Source organism: Akebia trifoliata, chromosome 4, assembly GCF_017979445.1.
Source record: "Akebia trifoliata isolate Shusen 1 chromosome 4, ASM1797944v1, whole genome shotgun sequence".
In the NCBI taxonomy this organism is placed as follows: Eukaryota; Viridiplantae; Streptophyta; class Magnoliopsida; order Ranunculales; family Lardizabalaceae; genus Akebia; species Akebia trifoliata.
Window position 1 is genome coordinate 95,322 of NC_141378.1, and position 12,122 is coordinate 107,443.

Below are 12,122 nucleotides of genomic sequence, written 5' to 3' on the forward strand. Positions count from 1 at the left end.
GATAGAAACTAATCTTTAATTTTCATATCGAAATTCAGTAGTCGTGACGCATGAAAAGCATGAGCCGATAGTCTTCATTCATATCTTACGTTCTCGCAACAGTGCAGTCCCGAAACCACAAAAGCGGCCTCCCTCCATCCATCCCCGTTTTGGGAAAAAAGTTGGTTAGATTTTGAAGAACCTCATCATTGCGTCCTCTTCAGGAGTACCTCCCACTCGACCACAACAATGGGCTTGGGCCCATCAACACTCCTATGGACTTCCGATCAAATCCATAATTTTTTAGATTCTCCAGAGTCAGGAAAAACAATCGAAGGGAAGGGAAGGGAAGGGAAGGGAAGAAGAGACCTCCTCAGGTCTACTCTTAACATCCATGTGAATTGTGATTTGTGAAAAAAAAAAAAAGAAGTTGCTTTTGAACTTCCCACATTTGCACCATCACCCTCTTTAACTATATTTAGATTTTTGGAGGCGTTTACAACTAATTCCTGAATTTACGTTGGCCCAAAAATCAGCAATCCCCCCCACCATGTTCTCTTCAACTTCAACCAACCATCTTCATCAAATCTCATTGCTTTTTATCTGCTAAATTTAGCAAACTTCCATTTCTGACTTCGCACACCTAGCCGAAAGTCCAACTTAAATCCTGCTCATCTTTCTATTTCATTTCTACTCTCTCTCTCTCTTAATTAATTCCCTATAAATTACCCCACCATCCCACTTAACTCTCCACACCAATCCTTTCATACAATTCCCCTTCAAATCAAAACTCAATGTCTTGCTTTAGTATTTGGGGGATTTTCATCCTTTTAGCTTTAGTTTTTGTTTGTGAAGCTAGGCACCCCACTCTTGGAGGATTCATTAGCACACAAAACACCCAATTTCTTCGTAATGGGTCCCCTTTTCTCTTTAATGGGTTTAACTCATATTGGATGATGCAAGTTGCAGCCGAGCCCACTGAGAGGTACAAAGTCTCTAATGTGTTCCGTGAGGCATTGGCCTCTGGTCTTACCGTCTGTCGGACATGGGCCTTTAGTGATGGAGGTGACCAAGCTCTACAAATGTTGCCTGGCGTGTACAACGAGCTATTCTTTCAGGTTCATAAATATTATTCAATAGAAGGAAATTGTATGCCTTTCATGCAATTTATTTGATGTTAATATATAGATTTTATGATAAATTTCTCAGGCCCTCGATTTTGTGATTTCGGAAGCACAAAAGTACAGAATTCGCATAATTTTGAGCCTAGTCAACAATTACAACGAATACGGAGGCAGAGCACAATATGTAGAATGGGCTAGAAGAGCAGGTGTGCAAGTTAGCAATGATGATGATTTCTATACAAATCCAGTGGTAAAGGGGTACTACAAGAATCATGTCAAAGTAAAATTTACAAGGAAAAAACAAGATTAGATTTATGTTACGTAAATCATGTGTGCATGATTGCTTTATTTATGTGCAGAGAGTGCTTACAAGGTTCAACACCATTACTAGAATGGCTTACAAAGATGATCCGACGATTATGGCATGGGAACTAATTAACGAACCACGTTGTAAAGTGGATTACTCTGGCAAAACGGTACATGTGAGTCTCAACTCCCATGTATAAAATAGTGTCATTTTCATATTCCATTGTCACTAATTATATGTTTATTAAAACAGGGATGGGTTCAAGAGATGGCAACTTACACAAAGTCTATCGACAATAAGCACTTGCTTGAGATAGGCATGGAAGGATTCTATGGGGAGTCAATGCCAGAGAAGAAGCAAATTAATCCTGGCTACCAAGTTGGGACAGATTTCATTACTAGTAATCTCATTAAGGAGATCGATTTTGCCACCATACATGCATATCCAGACATTTGGTATGTTGTGCTGATGTCCATGCTCAAGATGGGATATTGAGACCTGATTGTCTAGATTATAATAGAATTTAATTTTCGACTACTCTCGGGTTGGCTGGACAAAATGACTACTCTCAGTTATCATTCGTGCAAAGGTGGACATCTAGTCATTGGAGAGACTCAAGGATGATCTTAAGAAAACCATTGATTTTTGCTGAATTTGGAAAATCAAAGAAAGATAAAGGATATACTTTAAGTGAGAGGGATTCATTCTTGGACACTATTAACAAAAACATCTACAACTTAGCAAGAAGTGGGGGAATAATTGGAGGTGGGTTGGTCTGGCAAATCATGGCAGAGGGAATGGAATCATTTTATGATGGCTACGAGATAGTTTTATCTCAAAATCCATCAACATCTAGAGTCATTACAAGCCAATCTCACAAAATGACTACACTGGGACATGTATTAAACAATAACCGTGCTCATGCTCATACATGGAGTAAAAGTCACAAAAGGAGTAAATCAGTTCCTTGAAAGGTTTTCCAGAAAGAGATTTAGAGAGCATAAATAAACAAGTCTAGGTGAAGGAAATGATGTATCAGGATGCATTAGTGATTCCCTGAATTTTAGTATTATTGTGGGAATGGTCACTTTGAATCTCAGATCTTTTAAATGATATAATTCTATATTTATTTATTTTTACAACTCAACTTTGAAATTTAAAGGTTTCTCCACTTGAATCTACCCCCCCTTACAATTTTATGGTCCCATTTGAATTAGATAAATTGGCAATGCCCCTATCTCAATTTGTAATAATACCTTAATTTATCGATTGCTCTGAAAGAAAATAATAGACCAGTAGATTAAATTTCATCAACCATTACAAGAAATATATGTCCAAATATGCTTACAATAGTAACTAAATGTTGCAATCCAAAGGATCTAATTGATTCTGATCCAATTAGGAAATCCCAATTTCAAACAAATGCAAATTTTCCTATATATCATCCCATCTGTTGAAAAGTATAAGGGTATTACAACTATGAACAAAGAAATTGTCAATTATTAAAAGGTTTATTGCCATACTCTCCACAACCAATAGATTGAAAGATCCGAATTTTTGAACATAATACCGTTGTTTTGTAGTTAATAAAATACTTTGCAACTTCTAATTTTTTACAATAACTGCTATTGGCACCCCAACTTTTACTTATTACACCCCAATTAAAAATAAAGAAAATAAGTGAATGATTGAGAATAAGTAAAAGGTGGGGTGCCAATAAAATTTGTCTTCCTTTTTTTTTTGGAAGTGGGGTGGGGGTGGTTAGGATTTTACGACCCTAATCATAACTGTACAACTATTGGAATTGTATGAATAGTGTTATAATGTTTTATAATATTCAGTTTATAATTTGAATCAAACCTATGTAATGTTGAAGAGTAGTTTAAACTTTTAATATTTAATTGGGTGTAAAATAATTTAAGAAATTAAAGTATAATAAGTAAAAGTGGGGTGTCAATAGCAGTTCTCATATATACAAAACAAATAAATCCGTGAATATCTTTAAAAGGAAAAGAAAAAAAAAATTGCCAACAAAAAATAATTAATTAATGATTATATTTGATTAATGAGACAACCCATAAATTATTATTATTAGAGTCATGCTATTACATTGATTTTGTTCATTACGCTGATGTGGCAATGCATAAAGAACCATAGATTTCATTCTTCAAGATATAAGAAACGAAATCTATGATTGTGTGCAAACTACCACATCATCATAGTAATTGAAGATTATGTGACCCAATAAAAATCTGACCCACTAAAAAAACCATGAAGAAAAACAGAAAAATTAAATTTCAATCCTGAACGCTTTCTACTAATTGGAAATTTTGATGCACACTTTTTTTTCAAGAAAAAAAATAAAACTCGTGGACGGCAGGATTCGAACCTGCGCGGGCAAAGCCCACATGATTTCTAGTCATGCCCGATAACCACTCCGGCACGTCCACTTTCTTATGCTAATACTTAATCTTTATTGTCCAGGAACTGTTTTATTAACTTTCTTGTGTAACGCGTAAAGTTTTCACCACACAAATCAAACGTCCTATCAGTGGTGGGGACAACTAATAAGAATGAAATGGAACATACCATTCCATTGATTGGGGACGTCGAATGGATTCTCCTTTGCGTTAATTAACCATGTCGTCTAAATTGTTGGATCTTCATCTGTTATCAGAAATTTTTGGATAGAAAAGTAATTGAAGATCATGGGTTGTAGGAGAGGTTGAATTGTTAAAGTGAATGATTTTTAACATGATAGCATCTTCAACCTTCTTTAAGCTTCAAATCACGGCAAGACAAAGGTTTGAAGAAGCACAATGTGATACCTAGTTTGGTCAAAACTTGGGTGCAAAACCCAAAATTTTGAAAATTTTTATTGGCGCTTCAATTTTTACTTATTGCACCACATTTTCATTTTCTCTTTGTGAATATTTTACCTTAAAACTTTACTTCGTCTTTTGTTGTTCTTGTATCCTATAAATGCCAATGAAGGTTATTTATGATGCAAAAGATGGTTGGATGCCTGAATTTTATAATATACAACAAGAATATATTTTTAACAACATTAACAATAAGACGATCATATAATATTTTTAAAACATTGAAAATCCATCGATAACAGTTATATATATTGAAAAAAAAAAGGCACTTTTTTTCATATCTTCTATTTATTGGAGTCTTCAATTCCTTTTTTAATGACATCTTATTTATAAATAAAATAAAAATTATAGGTATGTTGCTCATTTTCCATGTGTTTCATTGGTTTTATCTATGAAAATGGATTTTCACCATCTTCAAAAAATTAAACTAATTATGAATTTCACTTTCTCACATATCCACACGAAAAATTGAAATTCACCCTCAAATAAAAATCTTAATATCTTCTTTTTCTCTACCACCACAACCACAATCATTATCGTCGTCACCACTATTATCGTTCGTTGTCACAATTATCATTATCGCTGACGTTGGCCACCACCCTCCTCTTCCTCCTCTAGGGATGCAACAACTTGAGTAACTCAAAGCCAAGCCCGATGAGTTGAATCTGACCTTGGGTTAGGTTTGGTACAGTTAGCCAAGGTTTAGGCTCGAGTTGGGCCAAAACAAAAAAAATGATCGAAGCAAATTAGGTTAAGTTAGGTTTGGGCATAGGCATCAAGTTGCCCAATTTGCTCGAACCTATTAAGGTTACAATTTAAAAATATTTATGTTTCTTTTTTATTCACAATGTGAGATAATTTCTCCTTTTTTAAGTTTATTAATAAATTCCTTTGGAAATATTTAAATTTAATAATAAGTATTTTCAATCCCTATGAAGTAATGTAAAGGTTCTTCCTCCTTGTGCCATTGAAAGCAAATCAATTATATTATATTGCAAAAATTTAAGTGTACATAAAAGTAAAGAAATTGATAGATAAGAAGGGGATTAGGGATACAATAAGAAAAAGAAATAGAAAATAAAAGGTATTCTCCTTACCTCGATCTTCTTCTCTCTTTCTCTCTTCTTTTCTTTCTTACTCTAGGTTTCTAAAATGGATGAGAAATTAATTTGATAGAATTTTGGTACTTTAAAATAATTTTAAGAAGGGATTTTAATATAATTTTAATATTCAAACTTGCATCTCTCATTTGTCTTGAATGGATCATCTATTTATAGGCTCATGGGAAACTCTTGGGACTATGTCTAATTTTCTTAAATATAAAATATTCCCAATAAAATCTTAATAAATGATTTTAAATACCCCCAATCAAATTGTCCTTGATGATCTTTGCACATTCTTAAGTCTTATTAATAATCATGATCATCAAAGGGTAAAGATGTAATGACTCACAATATTCTAGCGAATTCTATTTAAGGGATATGAATGTCAAAGTCCTTTGAACTTAATCAAACTCTATAGAATTTATGAGCAATGACATGTAATTCACAATGACGAATTGAGATTTTTTGGGTAATTGCATTAGATAGATTCCTAACAACTAGGGGGTAGAAAAGTAAATGCCCTTGAGATTGTAGAGAATTCTTATGGACGGTAAAATGATCAAGAGTTATTGAATTTGATCAATTTACATGAAATTTATGACACAAAACTTTGAATTAAGAATATGAATGATGAGTTTAAAAGTCAATCATCCTAAGTATGTCTCAACAAATTAAAAGGAAATGGAGTAATGGACTCTTTGTGAGACAAAAAGTGATCGAGAATCAAAATTAGGAGAACTAGACAATTACTAGAAGACTAAGGTTCGCAAAGTTTAATAATGTCTTAATGCATAGATAAAGTTGAGAAATGGTTGAATTTTCTTAAGGAATAAGCAATTAAGATTCAAGAAAGTGGTTTAAGAAATAAATTTTTCGAGTTAATCTAAAGCACTCAATTGCACTAATTCCAAACATAACTGTTTAACCAAAGGTGAGTAAAGTTCAAATCAAATTTTTGCACGACATTAGGTAAGTAAAGGCCATAACAAATTTAATCTTGACATAAGATAAGTAAAGGCTAAAAAAGAATTCACCCTGACATTAGGTGATCAATAGTCAAGAAAAAAATTAATTTTGTGCGTTGGTCAATGATGACCAAACTTAAATTAATAATTTTTTTTATTTTATTTTAAATTTTGTGATTATGCTTATTTTTGAAGTGGGTCCCACTTGATCAATCAAAATTCTTCGGATTGTACCATTCTTTACTGAATTTTGATGAACTCCTAGGCTTTTGGGTGTCTGCACCTTCCTTGCCAATTTTCTCATGGATTTCATTTTTCATGGACAATGAAAATCCATGCAATCTGTTGGAAAATTACGACAGAGGAAGAAAAATAACTTTTAGGCTCGAAAAGATTTGATCTTTTTTAGACAAATATTCTCCCTTACTGGTTGAACCAAAGTACACAATGGATTGATGAACAAATGCCTTCAAGATACAAATAAGCTTTACACTCAATATACTAAATCAGATTATGTATGACCTGATTTAGTCTAGAACGCTCGAAAAATTTAGAAACTGATGATGCCTAAATCTTAAATTTAGAGAAAGGAGAATACATAATTTTTCAGTGAAGAAATCTGAATTCTGGTTAACTTTTTATAGTCATTTTTATGTCTATTGATCAAGAGTCATGATTTAATATCTCTTGGTCTAATAGCCGTTAGATTGTGTCTTATTTGAGATCTAACAATCCAGATTGCATCCTATCGTAGGTATGTGTCTCATGTCCTTTAACTAACACCTTTTAGTTGAATTTATTTGATCTAGTGGCTCTGATCGCGTCCGATCAGTTGCCATTTGATCTAACGGATCCGATCATTCCTGATCGGATACCAATCAGGAACCAACACACCTGATCATTTTTTATCAGGTACAATATCGATCCATTGCACCTGATCATTCTGATCAGGTACTACCTTGATTCAACGCATCGGATCGTTCTCGATCTGATATTATTGTATTATTTCGATCCATTGTATCCGATCGGATACTAACTTGATTGTGCGGTGCTGATCGCACCCGATCCATCACACATGACGGATCAACCACAATCGATCCATCGCACTTGATCATTCTGATCAGGTACTACCTTGATCCAACGTATCAGATCTTTCTCGATCCGATATTATTGTATTATTTCGATCCATCGTATTCGATCGGATACTAACTTGATCGTGCGGGGCTGGTCGCAGTCGATCCATCAAACGGATCAATTACAATCGTTGAATGGTTTCATATCCTAAAACTTTAAAGTTCCCCAGCTCCTCGCGACGATGCGTATGTGCAAAGTGCGCCTCAAAGTGCCCTGCACGTGCGCGAGTGGTGCTTCACACCACCTCGAAGTACTGGTTTAAAGTCTAAAGGTGTGACATAAATACAACTAAGTATATTGACTATTACTTATAAGGTACATCACTTTCTTACTTGTGAGCGATGTGGAACTAAAACTTATATACACAAAATTCTCAAATAACTAACTTAAAAAAAACAAATCAATAAATCTTATTTTATTTTGAAAATATTCAACAATGACCACATCCAAATGCATTTTTTTTTGTTGTTGTTGTTATTGTTCTTGATGAAAAAAACTGTGGTACAATAGTAATTAACAATATTAGTGAACTATGTCTATATTTTGTCCCATTACTAGAAAATCTTAACTCTTAGATCCGATTGTTTCCCTGGTTGAGTTTATCATATAATCAATCCAAACTATAAAACAGGTAAAAACATATAACGGTTTGCCTTGGGAGAGTGCTAAAAAGAAGAGAGTTTCCAGATGAGGTGGGTCGCGTGGGATGGCAGGTGACAGAAAGCGCAGCAACGGACTCGGCCCTGCCCCACCCTACATCTTCTATTTATGGTTACTGATAATGGAGCTCTGACTGGCATAGTCATCACCAACTTTTTTGGAATTAATGCATTTTCAAAGACAGAGATCCTCATAATAATGACACACATTAAATGAGCCACGATTCCAACAGTACCACTGTTGAGACCTACTCACATTCAATATCTGACCACCCACTCTTTCAGACCTGAAACACACAATTTTTACACCTAATGACTGATTTTTATTGTCATCAACACGTGAGCAAAAAAACAAAAAAAAATAGTGAGATTTATAAGTTGATCTGAAGAGTGTAACACGTCTTTTTTGGACAGTGAACCTACGTCGTTGTCCTGAATATTAAGTAGAGAACTTTACCCGTCAGATCTAACTGGTGCATTTTTATTATTAAAAAAACTTTAAGGGAAGTGTACTTTATGGTGCAATTGTAACAGCAACTTCAAGAGAATCGTACTTTACCATAATCTTACTTTATCATATGTTTGTTACCAGTGGACAATTACGTCATAAAATTCAAATTCTAAAAAGATGGATTAATTTGTTATTTAACATTCCTTAAAATAGATTCTAGCCACACCACCAATATTTGTCATTGTAAAACATGACCCGTCACTACACAAAAAAAAAAAAAATAATAATAATAATAATAATAATTTTAATTTTTATTATTATATTTTAATTTTAAATTTAAGAATTTAATAATTATTTATTTTAAATATTTTTATCACGTTTAAAGATTTTTTTTGAATTTTTTTCTTTTAAATTTAAATTTCTAAGGAAATATAGAAGCTGTCATGTTGATTGTCAATTTGATCATCAAATCTTACTGAGTTAGTCATGCTAATCTGTATATAATAAAAGAAAGGGAGTTTTTGGATTAAAATTACAACAGAACAGATGGGTCTGTCCGGCAAATCTCTCTAAAAAATAACTCATAAACATATAAGTAGGATAGACGTCTGTTTGTCTGTTTTTGGGTTAGGTGAATTTCACTATCGAGAAATATGTTTTGTACTACGTGAACGTGAGTAGTCTACTCTACAGTCTACTCTCTTCTCTTGGGTAGAGGCTAGAGAGAGGTGGGGTTGGCGTGTAAAAGTGGGACTGCTGAGACCAACTACCGCAAGAAAACACAAAACCAAAATCACAGCTGTGACTTTGATGTTCGTCTGCAGAAATCTACCCTCATTTGGGGTTTCTGTAGCTTTGCTGTTTTCTTTCTGTCTCCAATCTATAGCTCATCCCCCATCTCCTCTTCCCTTATTGTTGTTCTACTACTTTCTGCAGTGCTTCTGCTTGTCTCTCAACCTTTCTGCTTGTTTCCTTTGGGGGAATTAAGTTCCATTCTTCCCTTTTCGGCTCCCTTTCGCTCTTTGTTTTGGGCTCCTCATTTACTTATTGTCCTTTAGAATTAGAGATAAGAAACAAAAAACAGAGAGGTCGTATGGTGCGTGATTATGGTGGGAGTTCAATCACGTATCCTCTTCTCCTTCACCGTTTAATCTATCTATCTCTCTCTCTCTCTCGCACACTCACAAGCACACGCACACAAATGGGTTTTAATCACTCAACCACTTACGGCCACAGACGAGTCCATCTTATGACATCCTTGATCTTTCTCATTGTTTCAAGTTCAACCCAAGTTAGATTCATGGTGGAAGGTAAGTGGGTTTGACTTCTAGTTTGGAAAGAGCATCCTCACAATCACTAATTTTTTAGTAAGCTTTTCTCACTTTGGTGGTGCAGGTAGACCAATTTTCAAACTTATCGAGGATGCCCAGGTGATGATATATAAGATATTCTTTTTATAATACTCCTTACTATAAAATTCAAAACTTCACTTTGCTTAAGTCTTGCATGCATTGATTGATTAATACATCTTTGCGCATTTAGCGAAAAAAAAGTTAGGGAAAATAATTCTTATTTCATTTGAAAAATAGAAAAATAAAATAAAATAAAGCTGATTGACTGCAACAAGGGTTCGATTCCATGATGCAACCATGTTGAAGAGACAATTATCTCCATAATTGCATTTCTTTTTCAAACAATGACCAAATGGCGTAACATTCTATGGTTAATAAAGTTTTTTTTCTCAACCGTTTGTCAACATAAATTATGTGATAGTTTTGTCACCATATGTAACACTTTCGGTATTTGCAAAAATTTATGTAATTATTTGGGAAATTTCCCTAAAGATTATTCAATTTCATTAAGAATTAATTATCAGAATTACTTAATTAATAAGGGGGATTGGTGAAAAATTAATTAATTATATATTTCGGTATTGGCTTTGTCTCACTGCACACAGATAGGAGGTGAAGAGAAATTAATAATGAGAGGTGTGATAGGTTCAAGGCCTCCAAGGTGCGATAGAAGGTGCAGGACATGTGGGCACTGTGAGGCAGTTCAGGTGCCTATAGTCCCACAAGACAAAGACAAAATCCCTAAGGTGTCAGGGATCGCTTCTGTAGGTGAAAGCCGCTACGACTACAAGCCCATGAGTTGGAAATGCAAATGCGGGAACATGTTCTACAATCCTTAGTCAAGAATATTGAAGAACAGCTATAGCGCCTTCAGTTGAGAATATCCATTTCACTTGTGCATAAAAGAAAGATGATTCAAGTGACATGTCTATTTTTTTTTGTTATCTTGCTTCATTTTTATTTATTACCTTTTACTATCTATCCCCACCTTGTTTAATATATAACAACTACAATGTTTCTGCTCGATCCCAATTAAAGCATGGCTATGAAAATGCACAGCCCACAACGATTTCCTTCAATCTTGCTCGCGTTCATACCATTCACATATACCACATATTCCTGAACAGTCCCTATGGCAATGATTTGAGAGCTGATAGGTAGACTCCAAATAATAGAGTAAAATTATAATTAGCTATACTTTCTAATAATTTGAATTTTTTGTTGCTAGGCACGAGACTATAGTGGTCTGTGATTAGTAGATGAAGGCGGGTTTTGATCTAGGTCATTGACACTCACAGACTTTAACCAAATCCACAAGTAATTGGCATCTTTAGTATTATACTTTTTAATATAGATTATGTTAATTGATATATATTTAATGGGTCGGTTTCACAAGACAAAATTCTAGTCAAGGATTTTGTCCTATACGGACTAAATTTTTTGGAATATATTGATTTTTTGTGAGGATCATCTATGTGGTGAGGGGACCATTCTCACAAAAAATCAGCTCATTTTGAAAATTTTAACTGCATTTTACAAGTTGAAGAATTGTGGACTGTAAATTTTTACCATTAATTTGTAAACTAAACACTTTTCATGGGGTTAGAAATTTCGAAATGGGCTAATTTTTTGTGGGAATGATCTCACCATAAAGACCTTGCTCCTAAAAATCAATCCAATCTAAACTTTTTTGCCATATAAGATAGAATTTTGGGTACCAAATGTTGTCTATCACAATTAATCATTTTTACAAGGCACTCCAAGAATGACACTATGAATCTCATGCACTCTATAGTATACATCTCATTATCTAATAATTAAAGAGAGATTTACTTGACTGACGTAACTATTGCATTTTTACTACAAAAACTCCCTTGGAGTTCTACAACTCCAGGGAAACCGTACTTTATCATATATGTTACCCAGCAAACCTTGTGGAGGTGATACACGTCATAAAATTCAAATTGATGATTTAATTTTTTTTTTTTACTTAAATTAGATTGGAGTGGATCCTAACCACATCAATTTGTTGCTTCCAAAAACATGATTTGATACCACAGGTTATAAAGGACAAAATTCTAAGAACTCTAGAGAAAAAAAGTTAATTTTCACTGTAAAATGTAAATTTTAAATTTGGGAGTTCAATAGCCATCCATTTTCAGTATC

General features: G+C 33.9%; 2 protein-coding genes and 1 non-coding gene across 5 annotated transcripts; 2 read left to right on the top strand and 1 right to left on the bottom strand.

Moving 5' to 3' along the window:
* Window positions 1-607: 607 nt before the first annotated feature.
* Window positions 608-2,543, top strand: LOC147402661 (mannan endo-1,4-beta-mannosidase 5-like). Of its 3 annotated transcripts, none has more exons than XM_086437984.1 (5): window positions 608-1,097; window positions 1,189-1,383; window positions 1,463-1,579; window positions 1,663-1,864; window positions 1,954-2,543. In XM_086437984.1, exons 1-5 carry the CDS (start codon window positions 774-776, stop codon window positions 2,379-2,381), a joined length of 1,266 nt encoding a protein of 421 aa, XP_086294110.1. In that variant the 5' UTR covers window positions 608-773; the 3' UTR covers window positions 2,382-2,543. The 3 variants fall into 3 exon arrangements, with proteins under 3 accessions (XP_086294110.1, XP_086294109.1, XP_086294111.1); XM_086437983.1 differs by having other exon boundaries at window positions 611-1,097; window positions 1,463-1,585; XM_086437985.1 differs by having other exon boundaries at window positions 620-1,097; window positions 1,463-1,585; window positions 1,663-2,090.
* A 1,235-nt stretch (window positions 2,544-3,778) lies between these two features.
* On the bottom strand, window positions 3,779-3,860 carry TRNAS-AGA (transfer RNA serine (anticodon AGA)). The gene has a single exon. It is a non-coding gene; the product is annotated as a tRNA-Ser (tRNA).
* A 5,470-nt stretch (window positions 3,861-9,330) lies between these two features.
* On the top strand, window positions 9,331-11,012 carry LOC147402663 (EPIDERMAL PATTERNING FACTOR-like protein 2). The gene is made up of 3 exons (XM_086437591.1): window positions 9,331-9,914; window positions 10,000-10,034; window positions 10,562-11,012. Exons 1-3 carry the CDS (start codon window positions 9,698-9,700, stop codon window positions 10,793-10,795), a joined length of 486 nt encoding a protein of 161 aa, XP_086293717.1. The 5' UTR covers window positions 9,331-9,697; the 3' UTR covers window positions 10,796-11,012.
* Window positions 11,013-12,122: the final 1,110 nt, after the last annotated feature.

What these genes read in the sequence shown, in the direction of transcription:
- LOC147402661 (XM_086437983.1), top strand. Translation starts at nt 774, where the DNA reads ATGTCTTGCTTTAGTATTTGGGGGATTTTCATCCTTTTAGCTTTAGTT. An exon ending in ACTACAAGAATCATGTCAAA is followed by an intron (nt 1,384 to 1,462) that starts GTAAAATTTACA and finishes ATTTATGTGCAG; the next exon opens with AGAGTGCTTACAAGGTTCAA. An exon ending in ACATGCATATCCAGACATTT is followed by an intron (nt 1,865 to 1,953) that starts GGTATGTTGTGC and finishes CGACTACTCTCG; the next exon opens with GGTTGGCTGGACAAAATGAC.
- LOC147402663 (XM_086437591.1), top strand. Translation starts at nt 9,698, where the DNA reads ATGGTGCGTGATTATGGTGGGAGTTCAATCACGTATCCTCTTCTCCTT. An exon ending in AGTTAGATTCATGGTGGAAG is followed by an intron (nt 9,915 to 9,999) that starts GTAAGTGGGTTT and finishes TTGGTGGTGCAG; the next exon opens with GTAGACCAATTTTCAAACTT. An exon ending in AACTTATCGAGGATGCCCAG is followed by an intron (nt 10,035 to 10,561) that starts GTGATGATATAT and finishes CACTGCACACAG; the next exon opens with ATAGGAGGTGAAGAGAAATT.